Source organism: Hyperolius riggenbachi, chromosome 10 (genome assembly GCF_040937935.1).
Source record: "Hyperolius riggenbachi isolate aHypRig1 chromosome 10, aHypRig1.pri, whole genome shotgun sequence".
NCBI lineage: Eukaryota > Metazoa > Chordata > Amphibia > Anura > Hyperoliidae > Hyperolius > Hyperolius riggenbachi.
The window spans coordinates 46562850-46588220 of NC_090655.1; the positions used below are offsets into that span (position 1 = coordinate 46562850).

Below are 25371 nucleotides of genomic sequence, written 5' to 3' on the forward strand. Positions count from 1 at the left end.
TATGCAGCATTCAACAACTTTGTAAATGTTTAAATATAAAATAAAACCCTGGGATACTTAAAAAAGTCATTTTTAGGAGTAGAAGGATAAATATAATTTTTTTATGTCATTAGTTTATTTTCACCTCAGGTTCACTTTAAACTGAAGATACCTGTCCACCAAGAAATCTGATCAACTCAATTTAAACTGCAGTTGACCTGCATTTAAAATAATGTTAAAATTACAGTTGAACCAAAAGTGAAGGTTTATTTACACCAACTGAGCTTTCACAAGAGTTTGTAATATTTTACATAATATTTAGGTGAGAAAATATGTGCATTTTTGTATGTATTACTAATAATCATCATCATTATCATTTAACTGGTTATCTGCTTGTCATGCATAATGATGTAAACTGAATCTGTAAATGTTGTATGTGAAGGTTTTAATTATCTAAATCAGGGTATTTACAAAGAAAAATTAGAATATTGCAACAGACACTGTGTTCCTGTTTTAGAAGACATTTTGGCCCATATCCTGTTAAATTTTTTCCTGAGTTTTCTCCAAGGAGATGTTTTCAAACCTCACCAACAAAATACCTTTTTTTTTTTTTTTTTTTTTTTTTATAACAATAATTTTTATGGTACTTTTCAAACAGACAGAAGTTATGCAGAAATTATGCAGAAAAAAATTCTGATGATGAATAACACAACCCAATACAATACAATGTAATGTAATATAATACAATACAGTACAATACAATAGGTATTGATCTGTGTTAGTGAAATATAAAGATTTAGCTGGTCTACCATCTCCTATCATATTTCAGGTTATTAAGGAGAATGGTTTGAAGAGACTAAAAGTGTCTAGGGGTGAACTCTAATGAACAATAGCCAGAGTATAGGAAATGTATGATATCAGTTGAAACTTTACTTGAGTACGTAATAATGTTGAGAAGAGATATATAACAAAGAAAACATATAAAACATATAGGTACAAAGAAGAAAAATTTGTCCTCGATATATGATAAATCTTTATGATTTACATTTACCCACATTGGCCTAGATCAAATGTTGCCTTAAAAATACCAAAACAAAAAGTGATCTTATACACATGGTTAATGGGATAAAACATAGTCTAATAACACTGGTTTAGAAGGGGGGGGGGGGAGAGAAAAGGAGAATAATGTGTGATTTATACATATATTGCAAGCTAGCTTTACTAGTTGATGAAAGATATTGAAGTTTGTTTAGGGAATAGGTGGCCATATTATTGGGGTACCATGGGATGTAACAGGTGGATTAGTTATAGGTTTGAGTTTGACTTCCATAATTAGATTAAATTCTACATTTTCAACAAAATACCTTTGAAGGCCCCAGGCAAATAAAGAAATTACTCAAAATAATTTTGAAATTACCTAATTTTTAGAATTTTTTTAATTGCTAGTTGCTGAAAGGTTATTTTAGATAAAATGACAAATTATCTCCTAGGAGAAAACTCAAAATGTTAATTGGATACAAACGTTTATTGGTATTACAAGCACCTTCTAAAGTTTAAATTAGGAACAACAACAATTCCTTGTACAATTTCTTGTACTTTGGGAATTGATTCTAAAAAGAAAATACCCCAAAATACTCTGTGCATATACACATGTGAAAAATGTCTTCCCCTCATTTGACATGATGACATTTCTGAAGTAGTATCTAAATGACTTCTAGGACATGTGAAGAAGTCCATTTAAACTAACATTTCTTTTCTGTTTCGACTTGTGTCCTACTAATAGTGATGAGCCAGAATTTAGCGATTTTTGTAATTACATCAAGAAATTTGCAAATATGACAAGAAATGTTACTCACAATTTCGTTATTTCTTGTAAAATGTAATAAGAACGATCCTGATCATGAAAAGAACGGGTATGATGGCAATTACGTTAAATTTTGGGTAATTTGCTGTGATCACAATTTTTTCATTATGATCCTATGAAATTATTACGTAATATTTTGTAAAATCGTAATTAGCACATTACGGTCATCACTACTTACTAGTGTTGTTGAATTTGGGACCACATGTTCTAAGCCTGAACAACCAGACAACAAGACGAGGTGCGCTTCACTTAACTCAATACTTCCTGAATCCAAGCAAGAAGGAGGAAGTATCAGAGCTAAATAGAATGCTCCCAATGCTGCTCAGTGCTGAAATGGTGCTGAACCTGGCTGTTTGGCTTCCGAACCATGTGGTCCCGAATTCAAGCAACAACACTACTGACTAACCCAACTTAAAGTTATTCTAACAAGCACTGTCCATTCTTGGTCAGTCGGCTAAGATGTAAATACCATCAGTCCTGAATCATGCTAGATTCATCCCTTCCTGGAGGTCAATCACTGTGATTGATAGCTTTATTGACCAGTTGTGAGGCCCAGAAAGGATAAGGTGGAGCCAAGGGCAACATGCCTGACAAAATCAGTATTTGCATCTCAGAACATCCTAAGATTGAGGATTGAAAGCATGGTGAAGACGTGTTGTTATGGGCCAGGGCCACACGTTTATCTTCAAATTTGGATTTTTAAAAGTCATTTTAAAGAAGGCAACCTGCAGCATTCACACTCACCGCAGCAGTCCTGAGCTTTCAGGTTTGCTCCATTAGCTACAAGCAGTTTGATGATATCAGCATTTCCCACACAAGCAGCAAAACTCAAAATATGTTCTCCTGTAGAGTAAAAGAAATGCTCAGTGCTGTTAATATTGTTTATTTGAACTTGTCATTCTTGGAATTGCACATGTGTAGCAAACATCATACACAACACAAGGGATTAGTTTGATCAAGGGATAGATCTGTGAGCCCCTGATTTGATGTGATCATCATTCCCTGCTTTTACACAAAAACAAATGTGACACATGACCAGCAAATCAGAACCTTAAAGGGAACCTTAACTGAAGGGGGGGGGGGGGGGGGGTAAAGAGTTTCACTTACCTGGGGCTATTACCAGCCCCCTGCAGCAGTCCTGTGCCCTCGGCGCCGCTCTGGAATCCTCCGGTCCCCCGCTGTCACTTAGTTTCGTTTTTGATGACTCACCAGTCGGCCGGCCACCATGCGTATTATTGGACGCATTCCCTACTGCAATTAGTGCTGTTGCGGACCACAACACGTACAAAAATATGCGTTGCCGCATTCCGCACGCATAGATATGTGACAGCGCGTATCTTTGTACGAATTGCAGTAGGGAATGCGTCTAATAATTTGCATGGTGGCCGGCCGATTGGTGAGTCATCAAAAACGAAACTAAGTGACAGCGGGGGAACAGAGGATTCCAGAGCGGCTCCGAGGGCACAGGACTGCTGCAGGGGGCTGGTAATAGCCCCAGGTAAGTGAAACTCTTTACCCCCAGTTCAGTTAAGGTTCCCTTTAAAAATCCATCACATGGTCTCTCATCAAATGCATTTCTATAAAAAGTTACCTACACACACAACCCTAGGCTCTGTATTTATTTATGTGAATGGTACAACATAAGAACTATGGAAAAATATTTGCCTCCCTACTAATTTGCTGTATTTTTGTTCATTCTTAATGCCCCTTTTACACTTGCATTGCAAATGTGTGTTGCGTTACCCTGTTTTATTGCAGGGCAACGCAACCTCAATGCAAGTCAATGGGGCCTTTTACACCTACTGCATTGCGTTGCGCTGGAAATGACTGTTCTTCCACCGCAATCACAGCAACCACTGCGCTTAATGCATGGTGCATGGGGTAATGGAATTCAATAGGCAAAGCAGTGGGTGAGAACAATTGACCACAGTGTTTCATGTCGCACATGCAACTGACAGGAGTCCAGGAGTCCTTTTCTATCAGGAAATAAGTCACAGAGCGGGAGTCGGCGATTAGAGATGGCCTGAATGGTTCGTCGGCGAACCTCAAACACATAGCGAGTTCGATTCGCCCCCCTATACCACATCATTGGGCTAAACTTTGACCCTCTACATCACAGTCAGCAGACACATGGCAACCAATCAGCAGCCTCCTGGACCCCCCCCCCCCCCCTTTTATAAAAGGCAGCAGCGTTGGCCATGTTCTCACTCTGTCTGCTGCCTGCTTAGTGAGAGAAGGGAGAGACATTGCTACAGAGATAGGGAAAGCGTTAGTTAGGTCTTGTTAGCTTGCTCCTTGCTGATATTTGTTGCTGAAAAGCACCACAAAAATGCTCTTTTGAGTGCTAATGTTCTTGTGATGTGTTTTTTGTGTGTGTGTGTGTGTGCGCCACTGACACTGCATATACAGCCCTGTCTGTTGCAGCTGACCCTTGCTATACTGTGCCAGACCAAGCACAGTCAGTGCATACCTTTCACTGCATTTGTGTGACTGCACGCTGTTTTATATACCAGTCAGTGCACATTGTATTATACCAGTCACTGGCACTGCATACCTTTTCACTGCATCTGTGTGACTGCACTCTGTATTATACCAGTCACTGCCTACCTTTCACTGCATCTCTGTACCTGCACACTGTTGTATATACCAGTCAGTGCATACATTTCACTGCATCTGTGTGACTGCACACTGGTTTATATACCAGTCAGTGCATACCTTTCACTGCATCTGTGTGACTGCACATTGTATTATACCAGTCAGTGCATACCTTTCAATGCATCTCTGTGACTGCACATTGTATTATACCAGTCAGTGCATACCTTTCATTGCATCTCTGTGACTGCACATTGTATTATACCAGTCACTGCATACCTTTCACTGCATCTGTGTGACTGCACACTGTATTATACCAGCAGTCACTGCATACCTTCCACTGCATCTGTGTGACTGCACACTGTTTTATATACCAGTCAGTGCATACCTTTCACTGCATCTGTGTTCCCCTTCGTGATTGATTGAAGGGGCTTGTGTATTACAATGAAGCAATGACTTATATGAATGTGTTGGGGGGCACACCCAAAATAATAAGTTTGTTGCTTCATTGTGGACAGACCAAAGTCAATCAGCTGGACAGTAACTGTTGTTCTTTCATTGTGCTACCACAGCCCTACCGTATGGGCTTGAAAACCTCCATCGCCTGCACTCTTACCATCGTGCGCACAAGTCCAGCTTGGCCATCACTACGCAAACACCTGTTTGCAGTGCGTTACACAGTGAGTTTGGTGTGTCAGTGTGAAGCAGCACACTACTTACACTACCTGCTGATCCACGTCTACACATGCAAGATGTTTTCAAGCACTTTAAGCCTCCAATTTAGGAATGCAATGTGATTCCTGCCCTTTAGGGATTATAACCCTGCTCTGCGTCAAATCCGTAATTTTCCCCGGGACTTTTGCCATGTATCCCACTCCGCCATGCCCTCCGCCAGGTCTTGGACCCCTTGAAACATTTTTTCTAGCACTTTTGTGGGCAGAAACAGTGCTTGTAGTATTTCAAGTTCGCCTGGCTATTGAAGTCTATTGCAGTTCGCCGAGTTCGTCGGTTCGCAAACTTTTGCCAAAATCTGAGGCTCGAGCCATCTCTGCCACAGAGTCATATGTTTGACACATTGTGCATTGCGGTGGAATATGGCAGGAGCATGGCATCGCACCGCAACACAAAAATCAGTTGTAAAACTTAGTCGTTTATAAACTTCAAATAAATGTATTTTATCACACGCAGCAATGCTTGTAAACATAACGCAATGTTTTTGAAATCTCATTTGATTAACTGAAAGAAAGACATTTGTTGAAACACCCATATCGCCTATGAGTAAAAGTAACTGTTCCCAATCATAATTCTTGGTTGTGCCACCTTTATTAACAACAGTTGCAATCAAAAGCTTGAAAAAACAGAACATTAGTCTTTGCCATTCCTGTTTAGAAATTTTAAAGCCTTCTTATCTATACACAGTATATATATATATATTTTTTAATCCAAGCACATTAGAAGGTCATTCAACCTTGAAAGGCCCATTCAAGGTCCAGCCACAATATTTTAATGGATTTCAAGGCAGTACTTTCACTAAAACCCTTAATTTGTGTGTGTTTTGGTCAATTAAATTTGAATTAATAACCCACTACAAAACCTATTTGCACTGGAGCTTCAGCACTTTCTTGTATAGAGCTAAATTCAAGCTTTCTTCTTTTATGGTAAGTCACCTAGGACCTAAAGCAACAAAGTGTCCCACACCATCACATTGCCCAAACTACTGGTGTAGTCATTAAATATACAATAGATCTGGATTGCCAAATTATCAAATTATTGAAGAGTTAAGACATCTTGCATGCTAGCTTTGTGGCAGAGACAGAAATACAAACTCGTGCCAGGAACACTGGCCATGACTATTATTTATTGTTATATGTTTGCTATTATTTCATACCAAAGTAAAAAAGACCGTTTGGCTTGTTGGTGAAGAAGCTGCCAGTGGCTCTTGGTGAAGATACATCAGCTCCTCTCTGAATCAGCATCTTCACCAGATTCATGTTCTGGTTGATGGTGGCAAAGTGCAGCGCTGTCTGCCCTGTGTGGAGATAAGGAAAGATCAGGTCCAACAAGTGCTAAAGACTAAAGGAACATGAAGCAAAGTGTTGGTGAAAATTAGTCTGCAGCTATCAACCTTTACAGTTAATTTACAGTGGATGTGAAAGAAGATAGCATTGGTTGACTTCTGGAAAGATGTAGCAATATGTGACTGTGATACGTGATTTCATCATGTTGAATACGGGGGTAAGTATAAGTTCTGAATGGTTGTTTGGAAAATGGTTTTAAAATGTACAGTTAGTTTTGTTTCATGTCTTGGAAATGGGCTGCTTTTTTCAACAATTTTAGTATTTGGCCTAATCCTAACCACATGTCCATGTTGTGGTGGTGGCTGGATGGTATAATGGTTAAGGGCTTTGCCTCTGGCACAGGAGACCTGGGTTGAATCTCGGCTCTGCCTGTACAGTAAGCCAGCACCTATTCAGTAGGAGACCTTAGGCAAGTCTCCTAATACTGCTACTGCCTATAGAGCGCACCCTAGTGGCTGAAGCTCTGGCGCTTTGAGTCTGCCAGGAGAAAAGCGTAATATAAATGTTATTTGTCTTGTCTTGTCATGTTATGATGCCAAATAAAAAAATACAGTGGCCCTTACTTAACTTGCTTTTACTCCTAAACTTTCTCCTTGGTGTCATTTACACACCTTATTAATCAAATGTCTTTTAAGCTATCAACAAGAAAGAAAATACTCAGAATAATTTTGATAGTTCTACCTACTTTTTGGTTCTTCTGGAATTGCAGGGTGCTAAAAAATTTTTTTGAAACAGAAGATAAAAAATTGTCTCCTAGGAGAAAAAGGCTCCTATTCAATTGACTTTTTCTCCTGTGTTTTCTCCATGGTGATATTTTCACACCTTATCAATAAAATGCTTTTTTAAAATGCTGGCAAGCAAGAAAATACTCAAAATTGTTTTTAATTTTCAATTTGCAAAGTGCTGAACAGCTATTTTAAATAGAAGTTGAAAAATGTATCTAGGAGAAAACAAGAGAGAAAGTTAATTGCGTATGGGCCAAAGTGACTTAAATAAGGGCCAGTGTATGTAGGCAGAGATAACCCAGACTTGGGCACCTAGGATGATACTAGGTGATTTAAGGCTGTGTTATTTAAAGATGATGAAAACACGATGACATGGCTATGTGAAAAGGACAAGAACTGGTACAGGCAAGGCATACACACTAGTAGCAAGTTGAGCAACCAAAAAAGAGTGAGTAAAAATAATAATAATAATACCTTTTTTTGTATAGCGCTTTTCTCCTGTCGGACTCAAAGCGCTTGCGAGGCAGCCACTAGGGCGCACTCAGTAGGCAGTGGCAGTGTTAGGGAGTCTTGCCCAAAGAACTCCTTACTGAATTACTGGCTTACTGAACAGGCAGAGCCGAGATTCGAACCCAAGTCTCCTGTGTCAGAGGCAGAGCCCTTAACCAGTACACCATCCAGCCACTATAGGCATTATGTTACTTACATACTTAAATACTTGAAATATTATACCAGATTGGGCTGCCATTTTAGCTGTGTTATATTTTTGTTTATTTATTTTTTTTGTTATGTGCTGCTCTTTACTACACTGGCACTAAAGTCCCAGGCCTGAATTCAGCTAGTATGAGACTGATGGGTATTAAGACTCAGATTGTGCAACCTACCTTGGTAAAGCTCAGATGTCATAGGAAGGTTGAGAAGGTAGGGAGCCTCTGTTAATAAGATCTCTGCTGCTTGCAAGTTGTCGTGCATAGCTGCCACATGAAGGGCAGTTTCTCCTAGTGCCCCTGATGGAGACATAGTGTAGTGCAGTGTGAGTATATAGGAAAACGATTGTCAAGAAAAATGGTACAGGCTTAATGACTATAAACAAATTAGCTTTTCTTATTGTCCCTCTGATGCTATTGCTAGATGTTTATATCCAACTTAGATCCTTGTGGAGAATTGTAAGACATTGGTGGCACCTGGGATTTAACACTCTTCGACAATCCCAGGACAACAAAAAATGGGGAGCATTGATCAGCAGATCCACTCAATCTGCTTTTCTCTGATATTGGAGTTTATGTTGTACTGTGCAACCAGTTGTGGCAACATTTAATAAGAAGTCCCAAAGCATTATAGATGGTCAGTGAGTTGCATAGATAGATAGATAGATAGATAGATAGATAGATAGATAGATAGATAGATAGATAGATAGATAGATAGATAGATAGATAGATAGATAGATTTAACGAGGAAGGTTTGGTTTGGCCAATTTTTGCTAAAGTGTTTTTAAATACTTATGTGTTTGCAAAGAACAATGTTATCTTTGTGGAATTAGGGTATATCTATATATCATTGGTCAACCTGAATGTGAGCTGAAGACAAATAGACTAACGTTTGTTAAACAGCAGTAAAGTTGATGCAAAACTGAAAATGCTGGATTAAAGCGGACAGCAAAAGCATAATCACCTTTACAGAAAAAAAAAACAATTCTTGTTACGGCTTATAGAGCTCCTTCAGAGATGCTGCAGTGCAGTTACTTACTGGGAGCACAGAAAGGGTTAAACTCCTATGTTTACATATTAGTTCACGGCTCGTCAGACTCAGCAGAGAGCTGGGAACTCTAAGCTTACACTAGCTCTGTACTTGCTAAAATGAGAGAAATAGACAGGCTGTTCTGTATAAACACACACAGGGTGTACACAGGGTGGATTTCTATGTGTTCTCCTTTTCTCCTGTGCAAGAGTTCAGATCTGCTTTAAGCTCATTTCAGGTTAACCTTAATGGAACACATCTAGCGTATGTACAAGAGCTCTCTGGAAATGCCTAAAGAATCCGACATGTCAAATTTTTAATGCCTGAAGCCCAAGTGACCTTGAGTGCATTGTTCTATTCATCCTGCCCACCAGACAGATTAGGTGCAACGCCCTAGGCTAGTGATGTGTCTGTACTGCACTCAGCTCCTACCTGTCATTCAAGGGACTGAATCCTGATCACTGCAGTTGGAAGTCCTTGCGCATATGTATGTGGCTTTAATGTTAAATCCTATTTATAGAGTGCAGCCATGATTCTCAGTTTGCAAAGCATGCTGGGATTTGTAATAAGTACGATATGACTGTAAAGATTTCTCAGAGTGTGGAGGAAATATGGGAGTTATTACATAGCTGATGGATTCTTTGGTCACAGCCCAGTGTCATTATGAAGCAGTATTCAGAAATGTTTCATACCTCTCTGGAATGGATCACATTTTTCTGATGCTAAAATATCTCTTAGAAGTTCCACATTATTTTCTTTGGCAGCCTTTAAAATAGGCAGTTCCTGGATCCTGCAATCCCAAAGCAAAAGATGTTTAGATAATTTTACGTCTGCTCTAATACATTGCACAGGTTGTTTTTCCTAAAACTATCATTTCTTTCTAAATGGGTTTTTCAAAAATAACAAAGCAGATCCCTTACTTAAAGCGGACCCAAACCAAACCTTTTTTTAATTCAAAATATTTAGTTGCAGCACTTTGACACTTACAAATATAAATAAACACTCCTTCATGCCTATGAGCATTTCAGTTCATGCTTTTCACCCTTCTCTTTTCATAGCTAGGGTTATACATGTGGCAGCCATTAGCAATTCCTCCATTGCCAGACACCATCTACTCCACCAGTTTGCCGGATTTTTTGCCGGCAATATGAAAGGAAGGGAGGGGTTTCTCCAATAAATGTAAAATATTTTATATTTGTCATCATGCAGCTGAAAAAAGGCTGCTATTTATTATTATAATTTAGAAAATAGATTTTATTTCTGAAATCTTGTATTTTTAATTTGGGTACACTTTAACTTAAAGAGGACGTGTATATATACACCCAATGTAGTTGTGGCACTTGCACTACCAGTTTATTACTAAATTAAGGTTTATGTGGCATCATTTTAACTGTGACGAGTTATAGAATACATTTGAGTGTGTTTTAAAGCTTGGACCCACATCACATAAAAAATAAGTAGGGAGAAACTCAATCCAACATAGAAAGTTATTTTTAAAATTATGATCAAACTTGGGAAAGTTTAAGCAAAACTACAAGAGACATATGTGGTAACATTTTAACCCTGATAAGTAGTAGAATAGATTTTAGGGTGTTTTACGGTTAAGGCCTATGTCTTGTGTATTCTTTTTAGCGACAATCTACTTCAAAAGCAATATTTTTTTTGTATATTCTGTACCAAAATAAAAGACTTGTAAAATTAAAACAAAGTGACAGAATATAAATATTGTTACCTTAGGAACTTAGCTTTTTAAATATGTATGCAATTAGGGTATAGTATTACTATTAGTTTTGAAAAATAAGGTATTGTAATCATCGATAGTGTACAATGAGATAGTGTACAATGAGAAAGCAAAACACACAAAACAGAAAAAAGACCCTTTTATTTCCAAATATATTATTGTCACCATACATTGTACTAGGACCAGCATCTAAACATTGTAATAATAAGCAGGATGGATAAGCAAATATAATTTGTAGGTTTAACTTATACTGTATATACTTAAATACAAGTCGACCTCGTGTATAAGTCAACTCCAATTTTCAACAATATTAAGATGGAATTTTTTAGTGACTCAAGTAGAAGTCTACCCCGCAAAGTTAATGGCTGCACTTGGGGCTGCATACAGTATTGCAGCCATTAACCCCTCCTGTCCCTTAAGTGCAGCCAGTACATCCCCCAGGCCCCCAAGTATTGCAATTATTCACTCCCTTTTATGCAACCCAGTATCCCCATGCCTCTTTCCTTGATAATGGTTGTGGACTTTCAGACCTGTGTGTTCTTTGCATTTCCTTTATCAAGAAAGTGTCACTTACCACTGGGTACATTGCTGCAAATAGGAATGTCACTATTAGTACACACATTACTCAGTGTGCTCAGTGTTGCCTGTGACTCATGAATAAGTCGACCACTATATTTTTATGAAGTGAGTTAGACTTATACTCGAGTATATACAGTAGTTAGCATTATTTATTGTAAAGCTATAATGGATGTAAATGGACAAATAGTGTTTTTTCATTTTTTTCCCTTTAAAATGCATAGAAAATAAGGTAATTACTAAATAAAACTATCACTCACTAAAAGCCTAATTTGTCCTGAAAAAAATATATAGATCATTTATGTTTGATAAGTAGTAATAAAGTGGGAGCAGTGCTTATATGGGAAAATTGCTTGGTGGCTGAAGTGGTTTTAAGGTGGGATGTGGTAGAACTGTGTCTAATCCTAGGACAGGTCAGACTGAGGGCTCTTGCACACTACATGCGATTCAAATTTTTTATAATATCCAATTTTTTTTATTCCGATTAAAAAAACGCCGCAGCATGCAGTAATTTTTTTTAATTGGAAGCAAAAATCAGATCATATAAAAAATCAGAATCGCATGTAGGACTTGATTCACTAAACCCTGATAACTCATATCATGGCTGTTTTGGTGCGCATTTTCGCATTTGCATGTGATCATGAATTATCGCATGCAAACACGAATTATCGCGTGCAATTGCGAGTTTTTGCATGAAAATTTACAATTGCGTGTGAAAATTTGCGATTGCGCGCAAACGCAAAAATGCGCGCAAAAACTGTTGTGATATGAGTTATCATGGTTTAGTGAATCAAGCCCGTAGTGTGCAAGAGGCCTGAACCATGCTTATCAAGTGATCTGCAGTGATTTTATTGCCTGATTTATGTTGCAGATCCTTTTTAGAGCAAAATACAAGTGTTAAAATTTCAACCCTGACATTTCTTTACATTTTTATACTTCCATACATGCTTACCCTATTTTCCCAACTTACAGTAATTTAATGTACCCAAGGTTTTCCCCAACTCTATTTTTCTACCACCCTTTTTTTTTTAAAAACATTAAAGATATTACCAATATTAACTTCTTCCTCCCCTCTACCTACTACCAATCGTCCCATTCCCGTTTCTCTAAAGGTACTCATACAGCTAGCGATTTTGGTGGCTGAACAACAAGTAGATAGCTCTCTCTCTGAATGAATCTGATCGGAGAGAGATCTGTTGGCTGCCATAAACCGCAGGTCGATTCCCGATCGATTTCAGCATGAAATCTTTCTGCAATTGCCCTTGTGGCGTTGCCTCACTATCTTGTTTCCCCCCTGGCCGCTGTCTCCCCTTAATGTACATGTATCACCACCACCCAGGTGCCCCTGCACAATTCTTTTTAGCTTATAACAAACAGTGTATGTACTCTGTACTCCAGTTCTGTTTGAACTCTGGATTTATTACGTCTCCCATCACCCAGAGTCTGTGGTATGTGATGTTTTAGCAAACAAGTGGTCTTATCTATTTGTCATAAATTAACTAGTATCCCTGTGAGACCCTCCTGAAGTTGTAATGAAGGCATCTTTTAACATGTATTTAAGTTTTCAAAAGAATGTTTCTCCTCTGTGTGTCCAGTGTTTGTAAGCTATGTGTTTTAACATCTTGTTCATAATATACAGGAACAAAGTCAACAAAGTGAAGAAGGCTTATTAGCTGAAAGCTTACTTTTTATTTACCTCTAAGTTAGCCAATAAATGGCATCATCCTGATTCAAAACGTCTTAAAGAGGCACTGAAGCGAAAAAAAAAAATATGATATAGTGAATTGGTTGTGTACTATGAATAATTACTAGAAGATTAGCAGCAAAGAAAATATTCTCATACTTTTATTTTCAGGTATTGTAACGATTGTGGAATTCTCTCCGTGATCAGCGCACAAGACGTGTGCGCTGACACTACGGAAATCCTCCACAAACGTATAATTTGCAGAAACCCAGCAGAAGGTGCAATGCAATGCCCCTGTAGAGGGAAATTCCTGTCGACAGGGGGAGCTGTGGAGTGCAGAGGAACAGCTCCTCTGCTCTACCACACACGCCAGACAGGAATTGCACGAAGGGACGGAACGCAATCACAAGAGAAGCGATTGAGAATGAGCACAGAGACAGATTGTATGTGTGTGCACCAAATCAGTCGCCAACCCGTGACGGTGCACACACCACAGCAGATACGAAGTAGGAACGCGATCGCGAGAGGTGCGATCGCCAGACGTGACACAAGGCTACAGCAAGGCAGAGCACGAGAGTAGCAAAGGCACAGCAAATCATACAATGAGAAGACAAGGAAAATAACAAACGCTAACTGAACGCGAACACCGCACTCATTCGCAACAGTGCACGCGTTCGTGCGCGGTCTCCATGTGATAAGCACAATAGAGACAAGCATGCCTAACTAACCACCGACAGACAAACATGAAACAGAGGACGCGAGCGCTTGCTTAACGGTTACCTCACCGAGCCTCCAGCAAGCGTTCGTAGCAGACAAGACAGACACACGAAAACATGAATAAGCGAACTATAGGATCCACAGCACTAGTCAAAGTGGCTAGCGCGATCCAGGAAGACAGAACAGAAGGATCCACAGCACTAGCGCAGGATGCTAGTGCGATCCAGGTACAGAGTAGCAGAACAGAAGGATCCACAGCACTAGCGCAGGATGCTAGTGCAATCCAGATACAGAGTAGCAGAACAGAAGGATCCACAGCACTGATCAGATCAGAAGGGGCTACCAGTAACAACCGCTGTTCCGGTTAGCACCCAGACACACAGAACGATTTCCTGTCGACCACCGCTGGGACAGGACAATCACAACAGACAAACAAAACAGATAAGCAATCCTAACTGCACTAAGGAAACATGCCCAGTGCAGTTTCCAGGTATTACTCTAGGCTAATCTTCAACAAAGAGCAAGGCTGACACTCTCGGCGAGTGCCACACAGGATCTAACTCTTATGACCAGCAACTACTGTGGGAAACATAACTCTTTATAAAGCAAGCCCACAGGGGATGGGGCTAGGCAATCTGCATGACAAACATATGCAAATTCCTCAGCAGCAAGCTGCACAACTGACAAAAGGTCTCTCTTCCAGAGACCTGCAGAATGCAGACCTGAACAGTGATCAAAAGGCGCTAAGCAGATCATCACAGGTATATAGTGTTTTTTCTAACATTGCATCATTCTATAATATGTGCACATTACACAACACTCAGCATTCAAAATGAGTCTTTCAGAGCAGTCTGTGAAGTATTGACCTCTCCTCTAGCAGAGGAAAAGTAAATAGTCCAGGAACAGTTGAGATAATAAAAGTCAGATAACAGCCCGCTCCACGACTAACTTAGTCGGAGAGCTTAATGGCTTGTTTGCATAGAGATAACAACTGGAGTTTCTCAACTCTTCCTGTACTGGAAACAATTACACTGATGTATCTGATCTTAATGTTTTATTTCTTAGCTGTGCTACACATACAAATCATAATATCATCATTTTTTTTCGCTTCAGTGTCTCTTTAAATTTGGAACCCCCAAAGGTATCCACGTATAACAGAACATCCATCACACCACATTTTTACCTCTTCTGCTGTAAAAGATCCATATTATCCTCATTGTCTATCCATTCTGAGCATCCCATATTGAGGCAGAGTTCTGTCATGCTCTTCTTCCTCATGTTGATGTTGTACCTACAATAGGTTGAAAAACAGTAGTAATCTTCTTCATAAAGATATGACTTTCTAACTTTTTTCCTCACCTTATGCTACAGAAGACCTTTTTTAACTTATCAAATGCAAAAAAAAAGCAAAAAACAAAAAACAAAAAGAAACTAGAAGGAAAAGTGATATTAAACAGAATCAACTGTTTATCTTTTGTTGGATATGTACTGACTACTGAAGCCACTATTTTACTACTGTGTAATGGGAGGGAAGAGAAGTACCTTAACCACTTTACCCCCAGCGGTACGAATTTCTCCGCCCCTATTTCCCCCCCTAAAAAAACCAGGGACGGAGAAATCCGTACCTTCCGCGCTACCGCCGCTGTCCGCACTCCCGCCATTCGTGCACGCGCTCCCACTGCTCGTGCATGCCGCCGCCCGCTTGCCCGGAGATCAATGAATGGGAAAATCCATTCCCGTTTGTTGATCTAAGCCCCCGCAATGATCCGCTGCTTCTATTACAAACAGTGTGATCATTGTGATTCTCCCAGCCTCCTACTGCTTCCTGTAAGCGTCCTTCCGGACGCTTACAGGTCGCATGTAAACAGACTTACTGTGGCCATCTTGTGTCCAAATAGTAAACTACACCCTGAAGCATTTTACACATACAAATACATTGTTTTACACAATAAATTAACTCATTACCTCCCACACTCCAATTATTATTTTTTTGTAATTAAAAAAAAATAAAATAATAAAAAAAAAAAAAATTAAAAAAAAACATAAATAGTTACCTTAGGGACTGAACTTTTTAAATATTTATATCAAGAGGGTATAACACTGTTACTTTATAAACTACGGGCTTGTAATTAGGGATGGTCGCAAAACTGAAAAAATGCACCTTTAATTCCAAATAAAATATTGGCGCCAATCATTGTGATAGGGACATAATTTAAACGGTTTTATAACCGGGACAAATGGGCAAATACATTTCATGGGTTTTAATTACAGTAGCATGCTTTATTTAAAAACTATAATGGCCGAAAACTGAAAAATAATATTTTTTTCCCACATTTTTTCCTACTTTCCCATTAAAACACATTTAGAATAAAATAATTCTTGGCATAATGTCCCACCTAAAGAAAGCCTAATTGGTGCTGAAAAAAACAAGATATAGTTCATTTCATTGCGATAAGTATTAATAGAGTTATAGACGAATGAATGGATGGAGCGCTGAAAGGTGAAAATTTCTCTGGTGTTCAAGGGGTAAAACCCCTCAGTGGTGAAGTGGTTAAATCATTCAAATAGAAGTCAAGAAGTATTTATTATTATTATTATTATTATTATTATTATTATTTTATTTTAGTATTTAAAGGAATGCAGTAGGGTAGGTAATACCTCTAGTAGAAACAGTAGAGTGTTGTGTTTAGAGTTGGGCCGAACGGTTCGCCTGCGAACGGTTCCATGCGAACTTCAATGGTTCGCGTTTGCGTCCCGCAGGCGAACCTTTGCGGAAGTTCGGTTCGCCCCATAATGCACATGGAGGGTCAACTTTGACCCTCTACATCACAGTCAGCAGGCCCAGTGTAGCCAATTAGGCTACACTAGCCCCTGGAGCCCCACCCCCCCTTATATAAGGCAGGCAGCGGCGGCCATTACGGTCACTCGTGTGCTGCCTGCGTTAGTGAGAGTAGGGCGAGCTGCTGCAGACTGTCTCTCAGGGAAAGATTAGTTAGGCTTAACTTGTTCCTGTCTGGCTGCATACCTGTTCTGTGAGCCCACCACTGCATACCTGTGCTGTGAACCCACCACTGCATACCTGTGCTGTGAACCCACCACTGCATACCTGTGCTGTGAACCCACCACTGCATACCTGTGCTGTGAACCCACCACTGCATACCTGTTCAGTTAACCCACCACTGCATACCTGTGCTGTGAACCCACCACTGCATACCTGTTCAGTGAACCTGCCACTGCATACCTGTTCTGTTCAGTGGACCCGCCACTGTATACCTGTTCATTGAACCCACCACTGCATACCTGTGCTGTGAACCCACCACTGCATACCTGTTCTGTGAACCCACCACTGCATACCTGTGCTGTGAACCCACCACTGCATACCTGTTCAGTGAACCTGCCACTGCATACCTGTTCTGTTCAGTGGACCCGCCACTGTATACCTGTTCATTGAACCCACCACTGCATACCTGTGCTGTGAACCCACCACTGCATACCTGTTCTGTGAACCCACCACTGCATACCTGTTCAGTGAACCCGCCACTGCATACCTGTTCTGTTCAGTGGACCCGCCACTGTATACCTGTTCAGTGAACCCACCACTGCATACCTGTTCTGTTCAGTGAACCTGCCACTGCATACCTGTTCTGTGAACCCGCCACTGTATACCTGTTCTGTTTAGTGAACCCGCCACTGTATACCTGTTCAGTGAACCCGCCACTGCATACCTGTTGTGTTCAGTGAACCTGCCACTGCATACCTGTTCTGTGAACCCGCCACTGTATACCTGTTCTGTTTAGTGAACCCGCCACTGCATACCTGTTCTGTTCAGTGGACCCGCCACTGCATACCTGTTCTGTTCAGTGGACCCGCCACTGTATACCTGTTCAGTGAACCCGCCACTGCATACCTGTTCTGTTCAGTGGACCCGCCACTGTATACCTGTTCATTGAACCCACCACTGCATACCTGTGCTGTGAACCCACCACTGCATACCTGTTCTGTGAACCCACCACTGCATACCTGTTCAGTGAACCCGCCACTGCATACCTGTTCTGTTCAGTGGACCCGCCACTGTATACCTGTTCAGTGAACCCACCACTGCATACCTGTGCTGTGAACCCACCACTGCATACCTGTTCTGTGAACCCACCACTGCATACCTGTTCAGTGAACCCACCACTGCATACCTGTTGTGTTCAGTGAACCCGCCACTGCATACCTCTTCTGTTCAGTGGACCCGCCACTGTATACCTGTTTAGTGACCCCGCCACTGCATACCTGTTGTGTTCAGTGAACCTGCCACTGCATACCTGTTCTGTGAACCCGCCACTGTATACCTGTTCTGTTTAGTGAACCCGCCACTGTATACCTGTTCTGTGAACCCGCCACTGCATACCTGTGCTGTGAACCCACCACTGCATACCTGTTCTGTGAACCCACCACTGCATACCTGTGCTGTGAACCCACCACTGCATACCTGTTCAGTGAACCTGCCACTGCATACCTGTTCTGTTCAGTGGACCCGCCACTGTATACCTGTTCATTGAACCCACCACTGCATACCTGTGCTGTGAACCCACCACTGCATACCTGTTCTGTGAACCCACCACTGCATACCTGTTCAGTGAACCCGCCACTGTATACCTGTTCTGTTCAGTGGACCCGCCACTGTATACCTGTTCAGTGAACCCACCACTGCATACCTGTGCTGTGAACCCACCACTGCATACCTGTTCTGTGAACCCACCACTGCATACCTGTTCAGTGAACCCACCACTGCATACCTGTTGTGTTCAGTGAACCCGCCACTGCATACCTCTTCTGTTCAGTGGACCCGCCACTGTATACCTGTTTAGTGACCCCGCCACTGCATACCTGTTGTGTTCAGTGAACCGGCCACTGCATACCTGTTCTGTGAACCCGCCACTGTATACCTGTTCTGTTTAGTGAACCCGCCACTGTATACCTGTTCAGTGAACCCGCCACTGCATACCTGTTGTGTTCAGTGAACCTGCCACTGCATACCTGTTCTGTGAACCCGCCACTGTATACCTGTTCTGTTTAGTGAACCCGCCACTGCATACCTGTTCTGTTCAGTGGACCCGCCACTGCATACCTGTTCTGTTCAGTGGACCCGCCACTGTATACCTGTTCAGTGAACCCGCCACTGCATACCTGTTCTGTTCAGTGGACCCGCCACTGTATACCTGTTCAGTGAACCCGCCACTGCATACCTGTTGTGTTCAGTGAACCTGCCACTGCATACCTGTTCTGTGAACCCGCTATTGTATACCGGTTCTGTTTAGTGAACCCGCCACTGTATACCTGTTCTGTTTAGTGAACCCGCCACTGCATACCTGTTCTGTTCAGTGGACCCGCCACTGTATACCTGTTCAGTGAACCCGCCACTGCATACCTGTTGTGTTCAGTGAACCTGCCACTGCATACCTGTTCTGTGAACCCGCCACTGTATACCTGTTCTGTTTAGTGAACCCGCCACTGCATACCTGTTCTGTTCAGTGGACCCGCCACTGTATACCTGTTCAGTAAACCCACCACTGCATACCTGTTGTGTTCAGTGAACCTGCCACTGCATACCTGTTGTGTTCAGTGAACCTGCCACTGCATACCTGTTCTGAGAACCCGCCACTGTATACCTGTTCTGTTCAGTGAACCCACCGCATCAGTGCGCATACCTGTGCAGTTAAGTGAACCCACCTACCTACGTGAGTGCACGCAGTGTGATATACCACTCCGTGCATACCCGATATGGACAAAACAGGTAGAGGAAGAGGTAGTGCCAGAGCCAGAGGAAGGCCACCCGGCAGGTCTGCGCGAGGTCGTGTAAATGTAATTTCGTGTGGACCTGGCCCACAGTACAGTGCTCGGAAGAAGGCACGTCCCATCACCTCCCAAGATTGTCAGGACGTGGTTGAGTATTTAGCGACACAGAACACCTCATCTTGCTCAGCCACCAGCGCTACTACTAGCACCACTTCCGCTGCATTTGACACTTCGCAAGAATTATTTAGTGGTGAAATCACTGATGCACAGCCATTGTTGTTACAGCCAGATGAATTTTCACCAGCTCATATGTCTGAGTTACGCGGCAACACTATGGATGTAACGTGTCAGGAGGATGAAGGACCTACTGATGGTGCAAGTTTGGATTTGTCTGAGGCAAGCGAAGCTGGGCAGGATGACTATGATGATGACGGTAAAAGGGATCCTCTGTATGTTCCCAATAGAGGAGATGAAGAGGTAGACAGTTCAGAGGGGGAGTCAGAGAGTAGTAGGAGGAGAGAAGTTGCTGAAAGAAGCTGGGGCAGCTCTTCGTCAGAAACAGCTGGTGGCAGAGTCCGGCACCATGTATCGCCACCTATGTACAGCCAGCCAACTTGCCCTTCAGCATCAGCTGCTGAGGTCCCCATAGTGCCCACATCCCAGGGTGGCTCAGCGGTGTGGAAATTTTTTAATGTGTGTGCCTCAGATCGGACCAAAGCCATCTGTTCGCTCTGCCAACAAAAATTGAGCCGTGGAAAGGCCAACACTCACGTAGGGACAAGTGCCTTACAAAGGCACCTGGAGAAAAGGCACAAACAGCAATGGGATGGCCACCTGAGCAAAAGCAGCAGCAGCACACAAAAGCAAAGCCACCCTCCTTCTCCTCTTCCTCCTCCATCAGGTGCATTATCTGCTTCTGCCGCTTTCTCCCTTCCACCTTCACAGGCACCCTCCTCCACTCCGCCTCTGCCCTTGAGCGGTTCCTGCTCCTCTGCCCACAGCAGCAGTCAGGTGTCCGTGAAGGAAATGTTTGAGCGGAAGAAGCCAATTTCGGCCAGTCACCCCCTTGCCCGGCGTCTGACAGCTGGCGTGGCGGAACTGTTAGCTCGGCAGCTGTTACCATACCGGCTGGTGGACTCTGAGGCCTTCCGTAAATTTGTGGCCATCGGAACACCGCAGTGGAAGATGCCAGGCCGCACTTATTTTTCGAGAAAGGCCATACCCCAACTGCACCGTGAAGTTGAGAGGCAAGTGGTGTCATCTCTTGCGAAGAGCGTTGGGTCAAGGGTACACCTGACCACGGATGCCTGGTCTGCCAAGCATGGGCAGGGCCGCTACATTACCTACACAGCCCATTGGGTGAACCTGGTGGTGAACGATGGCAAGCAGGGCGCAGCGGACCAAATTGTGACACCTCCACGGCTTGCAGGCAGGCCTCCTGCCACCTCCTCTCCTCCTGCTACATGCTCTTCGCTGTCCTCCTCCTCCTTGGCTGAGTGGCAGTTCTCCTCTGCAGCTACACAGCCCCAGCTCCGCAGGGCCTATGCTGCATGCCAGGTAAGACGGTGTCACGCCATCTTAGACATGTCTTGTCTCAAAGCGGAGAGTCACACTAGAGCAGCTCTCCTGGCTGCTCTTAAGAAACAGGTGGATGAGTGGCTGACCCCGCACCACCTGGAGATAGGCAACGTGGTGTGCGACAACGGCAGCAATCTGCTTGCCGCTTTGCATATGGGGAAGCTGACACACATACCCTGCATGGCACATGTCATGAATCTAGTGGTTCAAAGATTTGTGGCAAAGTACCCTGGCTTAGCGAATGTCCTGAAGCAGGCCAGGAAGTTCTGTGGGCATTTGAGGCGGTCTTACACAGCCATGGCACGCTTTGCGGAAATTCAGCGCAAAAACAACATGCCGGTGAGACGCCTCATTTGCGATAGCCCGACTCGCTGGAACTCGACCCTGCTCATGTTCTCCCGCCTGCTAGAACAGAAGAAAGCCGTGACCCACTACCTCTACAACTACAGTAGAATGAAACAGTCTGGGAAGATGGGGATGTTCTGGCCCGACAACTGGACACTGATGAAAAATGCATGCAGGCTCATGCGGCCGTTTGAGGAGGTGACCAACCTGGTGAGCCGCATTGAGGGCACCATCAGCGACTTAATTCCCTACGCTTACTTCTTGGAGCGTGCTGTGCGTAGAGTGGCGGATGAAGCTGTGAATGAGCGTGACCAGGAACCGTTACGGCAGGAACAGGCATGGGACCAATTTTCATCAGACCCAGCTGTTTCCTCAACACCTGCGGCAGCACAGAGGGGGGAGGAGGAGGAAGAAGAGAAGTCGTGTGCAGAAGACGAGTCAGACTCAGAGGATGATGAGCAAGGTGTTTCTTTGGGGGAGGAGGAGGAGGGGACAGCGGCAGGAGAACAACCTCAGCAGGCATCGCAAGGGGCTTGTGCTGCTCAACCTTCCCGTGGTATTGTTCGCGGCTGGGGGGAGGAGGTTGACTTACCTGACGTCACTGAGGAAGAGCAAGAGGAGATGGAGGGTACTGGATCCGACTTTGTGCAGATGTCGTCTTTTATGCTGTCCTGCCTGTTCAGGGACCCCCGTATAAAAAACCTCAAGGGGAATGACCTGTACTGGGTGGCCACACTACTAGACCCTCGGTACAGGCACAAAGTGGCGGACCTGTTACCAACTCACCGGAAGGTGGAAAGGATGCAGCACATGCAGAACCAGCTGTCAACTATGCTTTACAATGCCTTTAAGGGTGATGTGACGGCACAACACCAGCAAGGTACCACTGCCACTAATCCTCCTCCCGTGTCCACGCAGTCAAAGACAGGACGCTCCAGCGATCTCATGGTGATGTCGGACATGCGGACGTTCTTTAGTCCAACGCCTCGCCGTAGCCCTTCCGGATCCACCCTCTACCAACGCCTGGAACGGCAGGTAGCAGACTACCTGGCCTTAAGTGTGGATGTAGACACTGCTGTGAACAGCGATGAGGAACCCTTGAACTACTGGGTGCGCAGGCTTGACCTGTGGCCAGAGCTGTCCCAATTTGCCATCCAACTTCTCTCCTGCCCTGCCGCAAGCGTCCTGTCAGAAAGGACCTTCAGCGCAGCTGGAGGCATTGTCACAGAGAAGAGAAGTCGCCTAAGTCACAAAAGTGTTAAGTACCTCACCTTTATCAAAATGAATGAGGCATGGATCCCAGAGGGCTGCTGCCCGCCCCAAGACTAAGTCAGTCCCCGCACACACAGCATCTCTGCCTGCACGCCGTGTGACTGGCTGCCTGGCCTGCCCCAAGAAGACTAAGTCGCTCCCAGTCCCTCCACACAGCATGTCTGCCTGCAGGCCGCTTGACTACCTTCTCCGCCACCACCAACAGGGTCCGGGACTCCAGGCGGATTGCTGAATTTTTTAGGCCGCTGCTAGCAGCGGCCGCTGTAATAATTTTTCTGGTGCGTGTACATGACTGCCTAATTTTTCTGGCTGCACTGCGGGCAGCTGCAACAACAAAAAGAAAAGGCATGTACATGCGCCCATTCCCCTTCGTGATCATTACCTTGCCGTGGTGAAGGGGCTTGCGTATCACAATGAAGCAATGACCGGCGCCTAGATGAGTGTCTCGGGGGGCACACCCACGATAATAAGGTCGTTGCCTCATTGTGGTCAGACCAAATTTGATCAGCTGGACAGTCACTGTTCTGTCATTCAGCTACATCAGCCAGGCGACCATATGGGCTGTAAAGCCACCAAAACCTGCACTCTCGCCATGGTGCGCACCAGTCCAGCACGGCTGTCACTACACAAACAGCTGTTTGCGGTGCGTTACACAGTGAGTTTGGTGTGTCAGTGTGAAGCAGTACCTTAATTACACTACCTGATTGATGTATACACATGCAAGATGTTTGAAAGCACTTTAGGCCTGTCATTTAGCATTCAATGTGATTTCTGCCCTTAAAACGCTGCTTTGCGTCAAATCCAGATTTTTCCCCGGGACTTTTGGCATGTATCCCACTCCGCCATGCCCCCCTCCAGGTGTTAGACCCCTTGAAACATCTTTTCCATCACTTTTGTGGCCAGCATAATTATTTTTTTTTTCAAAGTTTGCATCCCCATAGAAGTCTATTGCGGTTCGCGAACTTTAACGCGAACCGAACCTTCCGCGGAAGTTCGCGAACCAGGTTCGCGAACCTAAAATCGGAGGTTCGGCCCAACTCTAGTTGTGTTGGCCTTCAGTAAAAGCAAGGAGTTTTGAATCAGGATGATATCATTTATTGGCTAATTTAAAGATGAATAAACAGTAAGCTATTGGCTTATGAACAGCCTTCGTTGGACTTGGTTAGGAACAAGTCCAACAAAGGCTTTTTATAAGCCGAAAGCTCACTGTTTACTCATCTCTAAGTTAGCCAATAAATGGTATCATCCTGAATAAAAACTCCATGCTAGAACCTCTAGAAGACTTATTTTTCCCATTCTTATTATTCTCCTTACTTGAACACTATTTCTGCGACAACTAGCAAATGTCTTCTGAAGGAATGAACAAGCAAACATTACATTTTGCCCAGAGGACAATTTTTAGTGAAAATACATTTATCTCGGGACGGAAAAGAAATAGAAGAGACTGTGTGTAAGCTCTGCTGCCAACATTGCATTTTGGTTGTTCCATAATCAATGCACTCCCTTGACTCACCACCAATCAATCGGACAGAAATAGATCAGGAATCAAATTGATCAGATCTGCTTGATATCGATGGGAAACAATGATAAGTTTATGGACACCTTAACTGAATCAGAAGATACTGTAACAGGGGAAAAAAAACGGCTAATCTGCATTGAAAGTAGAAAAAAAAAATCACTAGCATTTTGCCAACGTGATCGCTACAGTCAGATGACTGCCATATAGTATTCACTACATTAGCGCATTTCAAAATGCTAGATTGCCAGCGATTTAAAGTGCTGCGGAAATTGCTAAGAAAGCTCCCCAGTGTGAACAGTTTGGGCAATGCTGTGATTTCAGTAGCAAAAATGCTGTTTAAATCACTTCTTCAAAGTATATCATATACAAGGGCAAACATTTGAAAATTATTTAGAAGAACTGTAGTTCATTCTTCACGTTCTGGTGCTCTCTTTTAAGCCTTCCAGTAAACATAATGTACGTAATGTACAGACAAAAGTGCATGAGGCAGGTATTGTCCAATCCAGCCACATCTAGTGAATCAGGTGACCTCAGAAAATATAACCTGCATGAACGTGGTATAACCAGTTATAGTGACAGTAAACATTGCATAAACTGTGAGACAAATAAGGGTAAGTGGTCGTAAAATTAGTATATGTCAGTTTCTTAAATTCCAGGTTAACCACTCTGCGAACGTCAAATGCCAATGGGCGGCCGCACAATGGCTCCCCAGGACCGCCTAACGACGATTGTCGGCAGGTCCTGGAGGCAGGGATCAGCATGTGTGCAATGCACAGAGCAGGGATCCTTTATCAGCCTGCCAGCCGCGATCGAAACTGGCAGGCTGTTAGGAAAAAAACTGTTATTTTCTTTTCTACAGCGCTGCAATCTAGCGCAGCACCATACAGAGGACAGCTTTGTCACTAAGCTGTCCCCTAGAGTGGTTTACAATCTAATATCTCTCATAGGCTGATGCCTATGAGAGGCAATCATAGTGATTGGATCTCAGGTGGAGGGAGGGAAGGTGGGAGGGATAAGGTAAAAATTAAAAATAACCTGTTTAATAAAAAAATATAGATTTAAAAAAAAATCTACATCACAGCAGCAATTAGATCCCACCAACAGAAAGCTCTGGCCGCGATCTCCTGTCGTGGCCAGTCTGTGCAAGAGGAAGTGCGCTCTTTACGTATCTCTCCAGTGG

The 25371-nt window shown here is 43.2% G+C and overlaps 1 protein-coding gene across 1 annotated transcript in view; it reads right to left on the reverse strand.

The window, feature by feature from the left end:
• Positions 1-14949, reverse strand: part of LOC137536236 (transient receptor potential cation channel subfamily V member 6-like) — a 44499-nt gene extending 29550 nt beyond the window's left edge. Inside the window, exons 1-5 of the mRNA XM_068258359.1 lie at positions 14877-14949; positions 9668-9765; positions 8123-8245; positions 6324-6464; positions 2588-2686 (exon numbers count right to left, since the gene is read on the reverse strand). Of these exons, the coding sequence (XP_068114460.1) occupies positions 2588-2686; positions 6324-6464; positions 8123-8245; positions 9668-9765; positions 14877-14935 (520 nt within the window). The 5' untranslated portion in view covers positions 14936-14949. The remainder of the gene's footprint in view (positions 1-2587; positions 2687-6323; positions 6465-8122; positions 8246-9667; positions 9766-14876) is intronic.
• Between the last annotated feature and the right edge of the window lie 10422 nt (positions 14950-25371).